At 37.6% G+C, this 16,184-nt stretch overlaps 1 protein-coding gene across 1 annotated transcript; it reads left to right on the top strand.

Moving 5' to 3' along the window:
- The first annotated feature begins 8,001 nt into the window (after window positions 1-8,001).
- On the top strand, window positions 8,002-15,412 carry LOC107590326 (peroxisome biogenesis factor 2-like). Its single transcript, XM_016279029.1, has 3 exons — window positions 8,002-8,079; window positions 13,134-14,487; window positions 15,189-15,412. Exons 1-2 carry the CDS (start codon window positions 8,076-8,078, stop codon window positions 14,048-14,050), a joined length of 921 nt encoding a protein of 306 aa, XP_016134515.1. The 5' UTR covers window positions 8,002-8,075; the 3' UTR covers window positions 14,051-14,487; window positions 15,189-15,412.
- Window positions 15,413-16,184: the final 772 nt, after the last annotated feature.

Raw genomic sequence — 16,184 nt, forward strand, 5'->3', positions numbered from 1 at the left:
AGCAGGAAAAGGCGTCAGATCCCAAACCAACGCCCAAAGCGTTGACGGAAAGAAAAATAACCAGGCTGACTGGCTGAAAATGGACCATCAAAGTTGAACCACTGACATCTTAGATTAATGCATGAATTTAGGTCAGCAGTGGCCCTTCCAATATTCATTGGCTTGGCCTGCCTCTGTCAGAAATAGTCAGAATTTTACATAATTCTCTACCTTCTTATTAGGGTTTTCAGACTGTCGTATATGGGGTAGGGTGAAGGGAGATGTATCTGCCCTAAATGTGGCTTCCAAGAGCCAATAAAAAAGTAAAATCCCAAGGCGATCACAGAACAAAACAGATAACTAATGAAAGAGCAATAAGCTGTCGCTCAGCCTGATGCAATCACAACATATTGTTTGTGACCTTGCTTCAAGAAGGTCTTTAATAATTGCCGACATGGCTGTCTCGATAAAAATCAAAGAACACCTTTATAATATGCTGTTATTTGAATCTCATTCAACGTAGTGTCTGTACTAGCGCAGCTAATCTCCGCATGCAAAGATGCTGTCCGACGCTGTTCTGACCTGATATATTAACAAAGGTTTACAAGGGCATTCAACTACACATGTAGGTTTGCACTTATTGCTGACCTTACAATGTCTTTACAGCTCCAAACAGCAAATACTATTATTCTCATAAGTCGTATCAATAACAAGCAAAGATAACTTAATGCAAAAAATCTGCGCTCTTTTCGTGAATACTACAAATAATGAAAAGCGTCTTAATTACAACCAAGGTCTTTTAACCGTGAATAAACTAAAATACATGCAACAGTCTTTTCACACTTAAGCACAAAAGGACAGTAAAAATCAAATGGATTTACAAAGGCAGCACGCCACAGATGTCATTTCCTAAACAAGCAACATACGCACCGCATTTCCTAGACACGACCAAAAAAAAATAAATATAAATGTGTCTGTTTTAGTTATTCAGATAAATCAGAAAAGGCTGAAATTAAGAGAATAAAAAACATTAGCTGATTAAGAAACGCTGGGGGGGAAGCGGTGGGTCTAATTTAGTAGCAGGACTGAGTGTCCTGAGAAAGGTCCTGTTTGCGATTCGTCAATGCAGCTCTCAGCCTTTATGAAAAACCATGCAATTTATGGTAATGAGCTTTTTGAAGGTTATGACCACAGTAAACTAATTTGTTAGAGGAACGGCAAAAGCTGGCACAAACACTACTCAATCATTAAAGCCTGTGTGGGAAAAAAAACTATTAAAGTAATGGTCAACTACCCTGCAGAGAAAAAAAAAGGTGCACAACACAAGCCTAGTAAGTCCGTACTGATATATAAGGGCAAAACATGGATGTCGCATCACACAAATTACTTCTCAGGACCATTTTGAACATTAATACGGCAGAAATAAGGGCAGAAAGGAGCAGGAAAAGGCGTCAGATCCCAAACCAACGCCCAAAGCGTTGACGGAAAGAAAAATAACCAGGCTGACTGGCTGAAAATGGACCATCAAAGTTGAACCACTGACATCTTAGATTAATGCATGAATTTAGGTCAGCAGTGGCCCTTCCAATATTCATTGGCTTGGCCTGCCTCTGTCAGAAATAGTCAGAATTTTACATAATTCTCTACCTTCTTATTAGGGTTTTCAGACTGTCGTATATGGGGTAGGGTGAAGGGAGATGTATCTGCCCTAAATGTGGCTTCCAAGAGCCAATAAAAAAGTAAAATCCCATGGCGATCACAGAACAAAACAGATAACTAATGAAAGAGCAATAAGCTGTCGCTCAGCCTGATGCAATCACAACATATTGTTTGTGACCTTGCTTCAAGAAGGTCTTTAATAATTGCCGACATGGCTGTCTCGATAAAAATCAAAGAACACCTTTATAATATGCCGTTATTTGAATCTCATTCAAGGTAGCATCTGCACTGGAGCAGCTAATCTCCAGCATGAGGGCCCGTGCAAAGATAGGTGATGCTGTCCGACGCCGTTCTGACCTGATATATTAACAAAGGTTTACAAGGGCACTCAACTACATATGTAGGTTTGCCCTTATTGCTGACCTTACAATGCACTTAGTATCCTGTACTTGAATAATGCTGTCTTGGCTCCTCAGAGCAATTTATTCTAACTAATGACCATCAAGAGCCCATAAATCAGCATTAGGTTCTTTTAAACTGAGCTGGTGACTCAGGCAGAGCACAGATAGAGACCGCCGTCTGATGCCTAACCTTGTATTGGCACCTCTATTGATTTTAATTAGTCTAATTAGCTCATTATTTCAGAAATCAAACGAAGCATTCATTAGGCAGAGCTTTACCCCAGTGACGCAGCATTACAGACAAATATGATAATGAAGCTGATCAATTATCACTCAAAAGGAAGTCATCAACAACCGAATTAACATAACCTCCGACAGTGACCTGGGAGACCCTTCCCCGAGCAGCTAGTCATTTCTTCTGCCGTTGCTGCTCGACGGGCTCAGATTTACTGCGGCTGTTGCCTGGAGGAGCTTCAATTAGTGCACACATCAGGCAACTGCACCTTCTTCTGTGCTGTGATTTCACAAACTCACCTCTTCCAGCCTGAGCTCCTCTGCCGGTCCTTCCTCCCCTGTGTTTATCATCCAGCAAAACACACTGACAAAAGGAAGCAGTGTTATTATCCTCTAAAACCACAATGGGGTTGCACTGAAGCGGGCACACCGACTCTTGTTACGACCGATGACGCCCCACAGGTACAGCTGGCGCAGAGGCCAACTTGTCACGGCTAAAGGTACAGCAGCAGGATCTTGACATGTGCACGTTTTACACAGGAGACTATTGCAAACCTGTCAAGAACAAACCCCATACTGCAGAGGCATTTTAGATCGGCAGTTCTCAAGTTTTTTTGCGTCAGGTAGCAGAATTTAGCATGTCTAATTAGCATTGAACATCAAAACACAAAAGATCAAACACAAAGATTATGAAATAAAAAATTCTAATTAAATAATTATAAAATTTAAATTAATTTAAATAATCAATTGAATACATATAAATGAATATAAATAAAAACATATACATTTAAATAAATGGAAAAATATACTTTAAATAAATTTAAATGAATAATAATAAATCACACATTAAATAAATATAAATTAAAATAAATACATTAAAATCAATTAATTAAATGTACAGTAAATAAACAAAAATATGAAATTACATTTTAAAATGACTTTAAATGTATATATTAATAAAAAATAATGAAATAATGAAAATACATTTTAAAAGTTAAATTTAAATAAAAAATAAATAATAAATTAAATAAATGAATAACATTAAAATATATAATATAAAGAAATTAAAATAAATAATATAATTTAAATAAATTTAAATGATAAAAGTACATGTATATTTAAATAATAATAATAATACAATAAATTAATAAAAATGTATTAATTTGCTAAATTAAAATAATGTTAAATAATAAATTAAATTATATTGAATTTTGCTATTAATAATAATTTATCTAATTTATTATTATTATTAAATGAATGAATGAATTACATTATGATTATATCATAATGATTTTTTTTTATATTGTATTAACATTACCAAAAACTGCAAGCTGTCTGTCAAGTACTATTGGATGCACAACATTAAAAAGCAATAAAACAATGCTTTGTCTGCCTGTTAAAAATAAAATATAAATATAAAACAATTTTAATATGCTAAATATCTACAAGCATCTGGTTAGTTGCATTTTGCAATTTGCATTTTGTTTTTCCTGGTGTCTGCAATCAGGACAGACTTTCAATCCATTTTCACTCACTAGACCTGCTGTAAGTGAACATTTATACTAACCTTCTACAACATTTCACTGATGTTCTGCATTCACACATGATGTGATAAACGGAGAAGGGAAATGAAGAGGAGGAGGAGGCATATTATGCAGATCAAAGGCAGGGCTGTGGAGAGAAGAGCGGTTTGATTAGAACAAGGTATTGGAGGTGTTTAGGATGGAGAGGAGGAGGGAGGCGGGTCTCGTCGACTGCGGCCGGAGGGGCCCAGAGGAGCCACGAGGTCAAGTCGAACCTACTGAGTCGCATCAGTGTGGCAGAGCTGGAAATGAGTCCCATGCTGGCGTGCTGGATCAAAGCCCGGCTCCGTTGATCCCTCATGCCCAAAGGCCACCAGTCAAGGTGAAGCCAAAATTAAAAAATCCTGAGCTCAAGGGCTGGAAAATGAGTTTTGAAAAATGAATGAGGGACCGTCCCATGACTTTGGGGTGGGGGAGAAAATAGAGAGCGAGTGAGTGAACGAGAGAACGAGGCAAGGGAATATAGGCATGTGACTCACATCCAGGCCGAGCATGTGTTGAGTGCGATGGATCACTTATGTGAGGGGTCTAATGTCAGTTTTCAGCTCCTGGATCTTGGCTCGCAGACAGCTACTTTCCTCCTCCAGGCATGTCCGCTGATGGTCCAAATCCTGCCGAAATCACAAAGGCAACATCTCCAACCCCTCCACACTGCTGCAAATCCAATCTGTCTAAACGAACACTTTAGCTTGAGCTTTGATATAAGCTTTGGAACATCTGCTCCAGGTTGGAGACCTTTTGGCCATAAGCTAAGCTTACCACAAAGTTGCTGGGGTTGATTAGGCTTATGTTGCATGCTGATAAAACACAACAACATGGCTATAAGTTCAAGTAATTACAAGAGCTCATGTGGATATACTCAGAGGTGTAAAGTATTTAGTAGTAAATGTGATTAGTTACTGTACTTGAGTATCTTTTCGGATACTTTGTAGTTGTATTGAGTATCAAAGATATTAGCAACTTTTACTCTTTACTTCACTACATTTTTGAATGAGTATCTGTACTCTTTACTCCACTACATTTGAAATGAGTGTTGCAGTTACACATTACATTTTGCATGGACCTAGCTTTTTCTGCAGCAGTTTATTTCTGCTACAAAAGACGTGATACTGCCTATTACAGGTCACTGAAAGTACTGCATCTTGTGCGTTTTGCCCCTACTCACCCAAACTTTTCAACAAGGCTAATTTATGTGAATGCGAGTTCCCCCAAAGCGACTCGACGCAGCTCGAGTTCCTGAAGGGGAATGTCTCTAGGTTACGTATGTAAACATGGTTCCCCGAGGGAACGAGACGCTGCGTCTCTTTGCCATACTCCCTGCATCCCTGCAGGCGCTACTTCATCGAAGCTGGTTTGCGCCCGGCCGGATGTGCTTTTATGCTTTCTGGTGCTTACGTCACCCTGCTCGTGACGTCTCGCTGCTCCATTGGACGGATTTGACACGTGCTTCAGAACGCGGTCACGCAAGGGCGTTCCCAAAGCGACTCGACGCAGCATCTCGTTCCCTCGGGGAACCATGGTTACATATGTAACCTAGAGACGTTTTTCTTTAGTTTCTTGTGAGTGGTCAAATGTAATGGTTGTCTGTTTGCCAGTCATTCTGTTCCTTGTTCCCTTTGGCTTTTGGCTTTTGGCTTTTGGCTTATTGTTAGTTCTAGTTTTTCCATTAAATACCAGCACATAGAACCTTGCCTCTGACATTTTCCCCAGCTTCTCCACAACGTTACAGTTTTTTAACTAGCATGTCTCTTTGACTTGTGCACTTTTTGAGCCTATATTTAGTATAAGTAAAATACTTAAGTACTGTTAAAATCAGATACTCTAAGACTTTTACTCAAGTTGTTTTGAAATTGGTGACTTGTAACGTGTATTTTTCACTGTAAGGTATCTGTACTTTTACTCAAGTATGGTTTTTAGGTACTCTTTACACCTCTGGATATACTGTATCTGAAACCAAAAAAAAGCCACACTATGTGCGTTTCAAACCACAACTGTTTGGAACATTCCTTTTAATCATGTCTATGCATAAAGTGATAGCAATAAGCAGTCATACTTTGAAAAGGCCATTATTTTAAAACAATTACAAACCTACTAAATCTGGTTATATATTGCAACCATTCAATCAGCCCATTTGGAGCTCATATTACTAGGTTTGAAGTATTCTTTACAGTGCAAGAGGCAAATAATCAGCTTTTAATGCTCTGAATCTATTCAATTGCCAATTATGTACATTAGAACAATGGTTACTGCAGTCAAGGGACAACAGCATAATATGCCTCTGGGACGGTAGAAATGCAGTCTTCAATCTAATTCTGCTGATTCTTGAAAACATAGACGAATAGAAATGGAGTTCATATGCTACCCCAGCATCAATATTGTGTGGTCTAGCTAATGAACTCCTCTGTAAACTAAGTAGCGTGTACTGTTCTCTGCATTTTAGAGGTCAGTTGCTGTGATAACAGCTAATATTGACTTTAGTCTAAATATTAGCCTAATACATGTTATTTGTTGCATGACGACTTATAACCCAGCTACGTTTAACCTAAATTATCAATCTTACTTCTGTCAGGGAGAATGGCTTTAAACTAGGTTAGGTTCAATGGCACCAATGACCATACAGGGAGGTGAATAATTTACAATACAAACTGATGAATTATTAAAATATCTATTAGCGGTGCACATACTAAATAGCAGTTAGTGCATATTGAGGAAGGTAATGGAAATGTTCACCTAGAGAGTTACAGATCATGTTGTCCCTATTATTGCAAAAATTATTAGTAATCTTAATGTGAACTTAATATGTCTCTTCTGGGAAAAGGCCAGCTGTCCTTACATTCGAGTATAACATGCGCGCAGTGATGAATTGTAGAATTCGAACTCTTTAACATTCTTTCAACAATAAACACAATATGTGAATCCAAAAATGGTGAAGAATCCACAAGAGATTTCAAATTATCATCTTCACAAAACCTAAACCTTGAGGACTTTGAAAAGGCCATATGAGTGTGAATACGGTCCTATACACAAAAGTCAACAATCTTGTGTAAAAAAAATTGTATACACTTCTAGATGAACAGATTCTATACATCTCTAAAACGTCTGGTCGTTATGTGTGCCAGACTATTGCAGTTCAGGTTCCGCTCTTGTAAAACCCAGTTTTGTTAACAAGGAAGGACATTATACAAAATAGGAATTAAAAAAACTCTATTTAAGAGATAGTTCACCTAAAAGTGAAAGTCTGTAATCATTTACTCACCATCACGTTGTTCCAAACTGGTCTGACTTTCATTATTCTGTGAAATACAAATAGAAATATTAAAAAGAAACACTCAAATAGAAACTATGAACGTAAAGGGTGACTAAGGGCTGTCAGTGCATAACATCTGTGTTCCATAAAAATAATGCAGGTTGGGAATAGCAATAACATAAGGATGTATTTTGGGGTGAACAATCCCTTTAGCTGTCTGAAATGTAAGTACAATGTTCTATAATCTAACTGAAAATATAATTGATTAAAAAAAATGCTGGATGTGACTAAGAAAATATGCCACTGTTGCTTGCCATTACTCCATCACTGGGGGGAAATAATCACTCATTATAACTAAATATAAACACAAATGCACGCACCACACACTTTATATGTATGTATGTATATATATATATATATATATATATATATATATATATATATATATATATATATATATACAGAAAATGCTTTATATTTAAGTAATGTATAAGTAAACCGTGTTACTATGGCGTCTGAATGCTCAATATATATATATATACAGCAAATGCTTTACATTTAAGTAATGTATAAGTAAACCGTGTTACTATGGCGTCTGAATGCTCATTTATATGAACGTTTCACTTGTTTTCTCCCTTTATCCTTCTCTTAGTGCATGCTGCTCAGAGCCCGCCCCTGCTTGATAGCGATTGGTTAAAACATGTTGTAGAACAACGCTATCGATTTTGATTGGGCGGTTCATTGTCAGACGCCAAAGCATGAAGACTTGCGTGAAGCAACGCCTCTCCCACATGCATAGCGAGATGCGATTCATGTTTGCCTCGCGATTGGATGCATGTGATCAAGGGTGCAGAGAAAATGCAATTTGCAATTGGCTCATCTGCTTCAAGGAGGGGTTAACCGAGATAACCCGGAAAAGGAGGAAGAATAGCGCCTCAGTTCCGAGTCCGATCGTGGACTGTCAGACATATCATGGGTAATTATGCTAAATGTATTTGCTCATGTCAAATCTTAGTTAACCAGACGTTGTGAGAAAACACTTTGTGTCAAGTTGCATTTAGTTTTGTGCAGGACAGAGCATAGGTTCCTCCCCAGTCAATCTAACATTAGATTCGTGCGTGTTATCACTGCATAATACAAGAATTTGATGTGCATGGTCGACAAAAAAAACTAATATTTTTATATAATATTGTTTATATTAATATTAGCATTCTTGTTATTAAAACCAAGTTGCATTAGATCTCATCACGTTGATGTTGCTTAAAATAATAATAATACAGTAACAACAAAATGAAGTATATATTTTTTGTATATTAATAATAAAAATACAGTAACAACAATATTAAGTATTTTTCTTATTTGAATCTATTTATTACAAACGGAAAATCTGATATTATAATTAATGGTCACGTTTTCAGATCATTATTCACCAATTCCTCAAACAGCACAAGCTCACAGATCGTTTGGTGTTTCCAGTCTTTCCCAGTTCATTTATATTTGGACTTGGCTAGATGCGTTGATGTCAGAGTGGGGTAGTTGTTTACTTTCTAATTAGTTTGTTCATTTTCACCAGTTTGACCCCTTCAGGTCTATTTGTTCACCTGTTAGAACCATCAGAGATGGGCAGTACCTTGTGAACAGCATGATCAGCCAATCAAAGCATGGAGGCATTGCCACCACTAACATGAATGTCAGTATTAGGACTTTGCTTTCCTTTTTTTTCTTTTCCAAAATGATCAAGGTAACCGATTACACTGGTTACTTGGCATTAGCTACTACTTTCATGGAAAATAATAATAATAGTAATTCATATTAAATCATTAATAACTAATCAATCAAATTATCATACTATTTGAATAACATATACATTTATAGGATTTTTAGCAGTAGTAGTATATAATAGTAACTTTAACTAGAGTATATAATTGGAAATCATAGCAGTTAAGCAGTAGCACTTTATTTTACAGTCCTGTTCCTCACGTACATGTTATGTACTTATTATAGTAATTCTCTAACTGGGTATTAACTATTAACCCTGAACCTAATCTTAACCCATGTAGTTACCTTATATTACCAACTTAGGCAAGTACACCGTAAATACACACAAATACACATACTGTAAAATAAAGTGCAACCATTATAGCACTGTAACAAAATAATAATCTGTAGAAAAACGCATAATGTCCTAGCAGAAAATGACTGGTTCCATTTTCATTAAGTTTACGGGCATTTCCTTCAACCCTAAAACACATCACTATGCAAAACACCTGTGAAAAATCAATATGGAAAATTAATTCATATTAACACTAACTTTAGAGTGTACATTTTTGTATGAAGTTTTAGAGTGATCAGAAATGCAGTCATCGTACAGAATTAGGACCGCTGATTGCTGTGGATTTGAATGAGCTCTAAGTGGCTCATAGCACACTTAACATAATGAATGGAGTTAAAGTCAGACTGCGGTATGATCTCAGCCCAGGTCAAAAGGTTGCCTATAGATTTGTGCCAGTGTTGCATTTAAATGGATTAAAATTTATAAAGCACTCTATATTGTTGGATTGTTTTGCAGATGTGTTTGAAACTGAGCTTGAGTCTTTCTTCCATTTGTGGGCAAAATGTTTACCAAGTTGCTGCTTCTATATAAACAGGGAGTCTTTTATTATTACATTACATGGCCTTGCTAAACCAAATCTGGATGAGGGTGAGAAGAAAAACAATTCTCATACATAAACATGATTTTAAGGGCAGTGGTTTGTGATGTGGTGTCATGGAATAAGGATGGCGTGTTTGCTGTAGCTGCTTCTAATCTTTTTTCTTTTTTTATTTAAGTAGAACAAAATGGTTATCATAAAAAGATGAAATGCTTTTTTATGCAAAAACATCATCTCATAAAGGTGATAAAAAAATTACAAGACAAATGTATTGAAGCGGAGATCTTTTATGTTTTTATGTGGACACAGCAAAGCCCGACTGCCCTCTGTACACCATAATATGCAGCTTCACAATTTGCTCATTTATTAACTGTTCTCTTCAGTCGTTCCTGCTGCCTCAGCCTTTAAATGTTTCATGAGTTTTTAAGCTGTTTTTTTTCTGCCTAAATCTGTACTTTAAATCTTCCACCTTTATACTCACAAAATCAATTAATTCTTTTAAATAATTTACATTTTGTGCAAACAAGATTTAGCAAAGCATATCTTTGTGTCAGACCTAGCTGCTATTTCTTAGATGTTAAGTTTGTTAGATCGGGGCTCTTGCGATTCATTGGTAATTAGAGAAATGGGGCAGTCTGAGACATTAGGACCAGACCTTAAACCCCAAGAGCTTTTGCAGACATTCATATTTTATGATACAGACGTAGAACAATTAGAACGGTCACAGGACGGGGGTATTTTAGCAGTGCTGTAATCCCATTTCAGGATGACATCACCTTTAAAATTCAGAGACTGACAGACCCATCAGTGTTCATAATAAAAGAGATACTTCTGGGACAGAGTTAAAAGTTAAATGCAAAACAAGGAGACTTGCTAATGTTTCTGCCAGCTGAAAATGGCGCCGGAGTTCTGTAACCTTAATCACTGAAATGATTAATGCAAGCGAAGGTTTAAGACAGTTTAAGACATTTTTTGACTGAGTGACACCTCGTCTGTACAAAGTGACAGGTTTGAGCAAAGGATAATAAAACCCCTCTGGCATCATGTGATTTCAATTTTATAATAGGCACTGAAATATTTGGCAAATACATATATTTTTATTTTATATATTTTTAATCATTAAATATAATGCAATATACTCTGTTCAAATGTTTGGGTCAGTAAGAATTTTTTTTAAAAGAAATTAATACTTTTATCGAGGATGCATTAAATCAAAACTGACAGAAATAATTTATCATTTTGAATGTTCTTTAGCTTTTTATTTATCAAAGAATCCTGAAAAACAATGTATCATAGTTTCAATAAAAATAGTAAGCAGCACAACTGTTTTAACAAAAACAGCACCAAATCAGCATATTAGAATGATTTCTGAAGGACCATGTGACACTGAAAACTGGAGTAATGGCTATGAAAATTAAGTGTTACCATCACAGAAAAAAAAATTTTTTTTAATATATTAAAATAGAAACAGTTATTGTAAATGGTAATAATATTTCACAGTATCACTATTTTACAGTATTTTGACTTCTTTCGAAACATTTTAAAAATTCTTACTGACCCTAAACTTTTGAATAATATAATATAATATAGCAAAAACTGTAGCAATGTAAATATATGTTTTTGTTTGAATAAACAGATATTAGGTCTGTGACTTGCCCCAAAGATGCAAAGGATGACAGAATATCAAAAGCAAGGTCACGTAACCACAGGGTTCCTAAAAATCTCTGGATTCCAAATTGTCCAGTCGCTGCAGGAATATCATGGCCTACCGCCTTGTAATGCTAAGCCCAAGGTGACTCTGTGACCCAGCTTATCAGTTGCAGAACTGCAGGCCTGAGCCTCCAGTGGGCTGCCTCAGGAGAACATGTTTTATAGCCCTTGTCGGTGTCAGGCATTTGTCATTTAAGGCTGCTTGTCAGGACCTTGACTTGGCTGATATAACCTTATATGCGTGTTCCCCATCCATTTTGCAGCCTGAAGATGGGCTCCATTTCCTAGAAAATCCGACTGTAAATTGCACTTGGGTTATAAATAACAGAGCGTTATATTGTTGAAATATATAGCTAATGAGAAAATCAGTTTACAAATATATTGTGTCCAGTTGTTTATTCAGACTACTGTTTTAGCTAGGCCACATTTTCATTGGCTATTTGTCACTGTAGTGGCACTGTAAATGCTCCATGTAGGCCAGGTCTTCTGATTACAGTAGATGTAAACGCAGCCATTGATTACGAATTTGGCCGATTACATAAGAAGCATAGATTTTCAGCTTTCCGGTTAAAGCCCTGTACATTCAAATGCTTAATTTTTATGGGCAGTGCACATTGACAAAAGTGTCTAGTTGTTATATATTTGGCAAGTGCTTTGAGTCTGAGAGAACATGTCAATAGTAATCCTGATATTGATAGCAGTCCTATAAGAGATGTTACTTGCCCGAGCTAACATCTATGTGATCCTCTAAATCATAATTACATTACTATTGACAGGCCCTTGACAATAGTCACATTACTATTGATAGGTTGCTGTCAATATTATGTTCTCAAATAAAACATATTCATTCATAACTTGTAAACTGCTCAATAAAAGCCTATGACGAGAACATGGAAAAGCCGTATCCCCAGAGTGGCCTGCTGCAATGATTTGTCTCACCTGGCCAAGTGCTGCCGAGCAGTGAAGGATTTTTTCCTAACCTGAGAAACTATTGAACTGGTCTGTAAGCCTCGGCAGGTATAAACATAATCTGCGGCCTAAAAGGGGAAGCTTTGACTGATACAATAAACATAACTACAGTTTCCAACATCTGTTTAAAGCAGATAATTTAACTGATTCATGAACATCTTGCATCCTTTTTACTGTCCATTTCAGTTTCATTCTTAAATGGGTGAAGGTTTTAGGCACAGATGAACCTGAAGTATTGAAAAAAAGATTTTCCTTAAAGATTTAGAGATGCTTCCTGCAATTTTCATAAGCCAATTTATTTCAGATATTGTCCAAATCCTGTCCTAAGCTAAGAGGTGGTCACCACAGCTCCTGGCTCTCATTTTTTAACCATCACGTTTAAAGAGATAAACTCTGCCCGATACAAACGCATTCCATGAAAAATTGCCAAACGTCACAGTTCTTAGATCCCTTATAAAAAGCCGTCAAAGTAAAGTAGCTCCACATAGCGGATGTTTACTGCCTTTCCAAGCCCGTGCTGTTGGGATAATCTCCTGTGATGTGATTTGTCCCCAGACTGAATCTCGAGAAGGAACAGCGTAAGACCTCCTGTGCCTCTGCCCTGCACAGTTAAAAGGGAATTTAGGACGGGTTTTACATGTGAAAAGTGATTTCAACTCAAATGCAAAAATGCATAACCATTTGCTTCTTCTGCTTGTAGCTGGAGCTGGAGGTGACAAGCCTTTCGCCAAGGCCGGCCCAAGCCCTTTATCTCGGGTTTTGAGAATAAGTCAGCTGGATGCTTTTGAACTGGATGGTGCACTGGAACAGCTTGTTTGGTCACAGTTCACCCAATGTTTCCAGCATTTCAAGCCTGGGCTCTTAACCCCTGTGGAACCAGAACTCAAGGCCCTTCTCCAGCTCCTCTTGTGGAGGTTCACCGTCTTCTCTAACAGTGCCACCGTGGGCCAATCACTGCTCAACATCCGGTACAAGAACTCTCTGATCCCAGGACAGAAGTACCGGCCCATGAGCCGGCCACAAAAGTTCTGGTTTGTTCTGCTGACAGTTGGCGAAAAGTGGCTGAGAGAACGCTCACATAGCTTGTTCCTCAACCACCCTGCAGAATCCAAGGCCCGGAAGGTACTCAGCATCTTGACGGGCCTTACTAAAGTGGCCAGCCTGGTCAACTTCCTACTGTTCCTCCAAAGAGGAACCTATCCAACACTTACCGAAAGATTGCTGGGAGTGCAGCCAGTCTTCAGTCGACCCCAGGGACCACGAGACATCAACTTCCAGTTCTTGAACCGGGAGCTGTTGTGGAACGGCTTTGCTGAGTTCCTTATCTTTCTGCTGCCACTCATAAACATGTGGAAGCTAAAGGCCAGTGTTGCAACTCTGTTCTCCCCTCTGAACGAACTGAGGGGAACGGAAGGTTCGGAGGAGACCTACTGCACCGAGTGCGCCATCTGTGGGGAGTGGCCCACAATGCCCCATTCGGTCAGCTGCAACCACGTGTTCTGCTACTACTGCCTCAAGAGCCACACGATCGCTGACATCTGCTTTACCTGCCCCAAATGTGGCACAGAGACTGGAACGATAGAGCCAGTCAGGCTTCATGAGTTGCATCAGAGTTGAGACTGTGCCTCTAACAGTCTTCTGATTGACTTGAGATACACATACAGCAGGAGAACTTGAGGCCAAGTTGAACGTTTTGAGTCTTATCACAGAGATTGGTTGATGAAGGCATATGGCTTGTGCCTTCTTCTGAAATGAGAGCATTTGTTGCCATGAAATATGCAGAATTTTGTACAAAGAGACAAACTTAATGATCTAAAATTCTAAAACAACATCATTTGTGTCGTTAATTTATTCAACCTCATTAAAGTTTGATAGAAACTGTGTATCAGAGGTCCACTTTTCTGCATTCTTGGATTGAGCACTGAGCAAATGAATAAACATCAAAACATGCCTTTGCTCAACTGCCTCCATGATCCAATTCCCCTCATCCCCTATGAAGGGAGAAATTTGCACAAGATCAAGGAGAGGCCATGATAGCACCAGGGGGTAGTTGGGTTGGATTAGGGATGGGTATCTTTAAGGTTTTAATGGTATTACTGCTCTTACCAATACTGTTTATCGATTCGGTACTTTTTGTATTATATATATATATATATATATATATGACAAATTAAAAGCTGAATTAACATTGCTTTATATTCTGAAATGTAAAATAAATATTTAATGAAATGAATATAAAACATCAATTTGTAAATGCACCAGTGTGCAGGCATTTTTAGTTTTATACATAAGATAAGATACAGTAAGAACATGAACAAAGAAACAAAGTAAAAAAAAAAACTCTCCAAGCCGGCCATTTTGACATATTTCTGTGTGTATTTGATCGTTTGGACACCCGAAGCTCAAACTGTAATTTGTTCGTCCGTTTTAGAGCGCGAAGCGCACACATTTCAGCCTGAGGAACAGCGTCTCTTGTGCTTTCAACGTTTTATCAAACATGTCCCGCAATGTTGTCCAGCAACAGTAAATATGGCATTTTACAACAATCACCGATTGAGCTGATTATGACGTTAAGATTGGGTTTTAGGGAGGAACGAATGCACACCGCTGTGAAGGGAAAGAAGTTGCGCAAGACGAAACGCTGCTAGTTTTTAATAGCTTTAAAACCGTTAACATCAGAGCTTATTGATACTCCAGTCTTTCATAATTTAGCCCCGGGACCGATTAAATTCCGGGTTTCGGTACCCATCCCTAGGTTGGATGCAGATAGACAGACATCCCACCATAATCTCCATGGCCCTTCTTAATACGCCAGTAAACTGTAACAAACCAAAGTAGGACCGATGCAAGTTTCTGGAATATTATGCTCTAAGCCTAATAATGACTGCAAAGATGGGTATTTATTCTGCTGTTAACCCTCTCCAGTGAGCCATGCCTCAGGCCAAACATCCAAATAGACACAGACCTGCTCGAAACTCACACTACAGTTCCCCTCCCACCTGCCCCCTGCTTTAATTGCCCATTGTGAAGGCAATGAGTCACTTGTCTGGGCACGAGGGGTCTAGTGGTTTGCAAGAATTTGTCATTTTTTGTAATCACTGCTCTCAGGTTCGCCATAACAAAGATTTGAAAATTGGGAACATGGCATACCGGTCTGCCCTCATGTGGGTTCATTGACGTTATTATGCATATGGTCAAATAAACGGGACCACCAAGAAGTGTAGCTCTCACTATATCCAGAACTATTCAAGTTTACTTGTGTACTAGGTTAACAATGTTCAAAAGATATTTAATATGCAACAGCATATGTTTATACCCTCTGTTTTGTTTCATAGGATTAAAGGAATTTGCCACCACTGTTCTGGAAATGTTCGGTAATGGTTGCCAATTTACAATATACACAACATATGGTTCTGGTGCTTTTCACATTGATTGGGTCCAGGGAACATCTGTCCTTCAAAATACATTTGTTTAATGACTTCAAAAGCATCCAAATAAAATCTTGTAAAACACTATACCAGACACAGTAGACTATTGTATTGTATATTTGTGTAGTTTTTGGCATTTGCTTTCTGTTAAACTATATTAATGTATTTTCTGAATATATTATTATTAGCATTAATTATACATAATGCTCAGTTGTTAGAGACAGACGATTTCAGATAGTTACTTGTTTTAAGCATTTATTTAAAGTTTTAAAATAAAAGAAGATACAGATAGCTATATATTTTTGTATATAATGTGTATTTTA

This window comes from Sinocyclocheilus grahami, unplaced genomic scaffold (genome assembly GCF_001515645.1).
Source record: "Sinocyclocheilus grahami isolate Dianchi unplaced genomic scaffold, SAMN03320097.WGS_v1.1 scaffold126.1, whole genome shotgun sequence".
Lineage (NCBI taxonomy): Eukaryota > Metazoa > Chordata > Actinopteri > Cypriniformes > Cyprinidae > Sinocyclocheilus > Sinocyclocheilus grahami.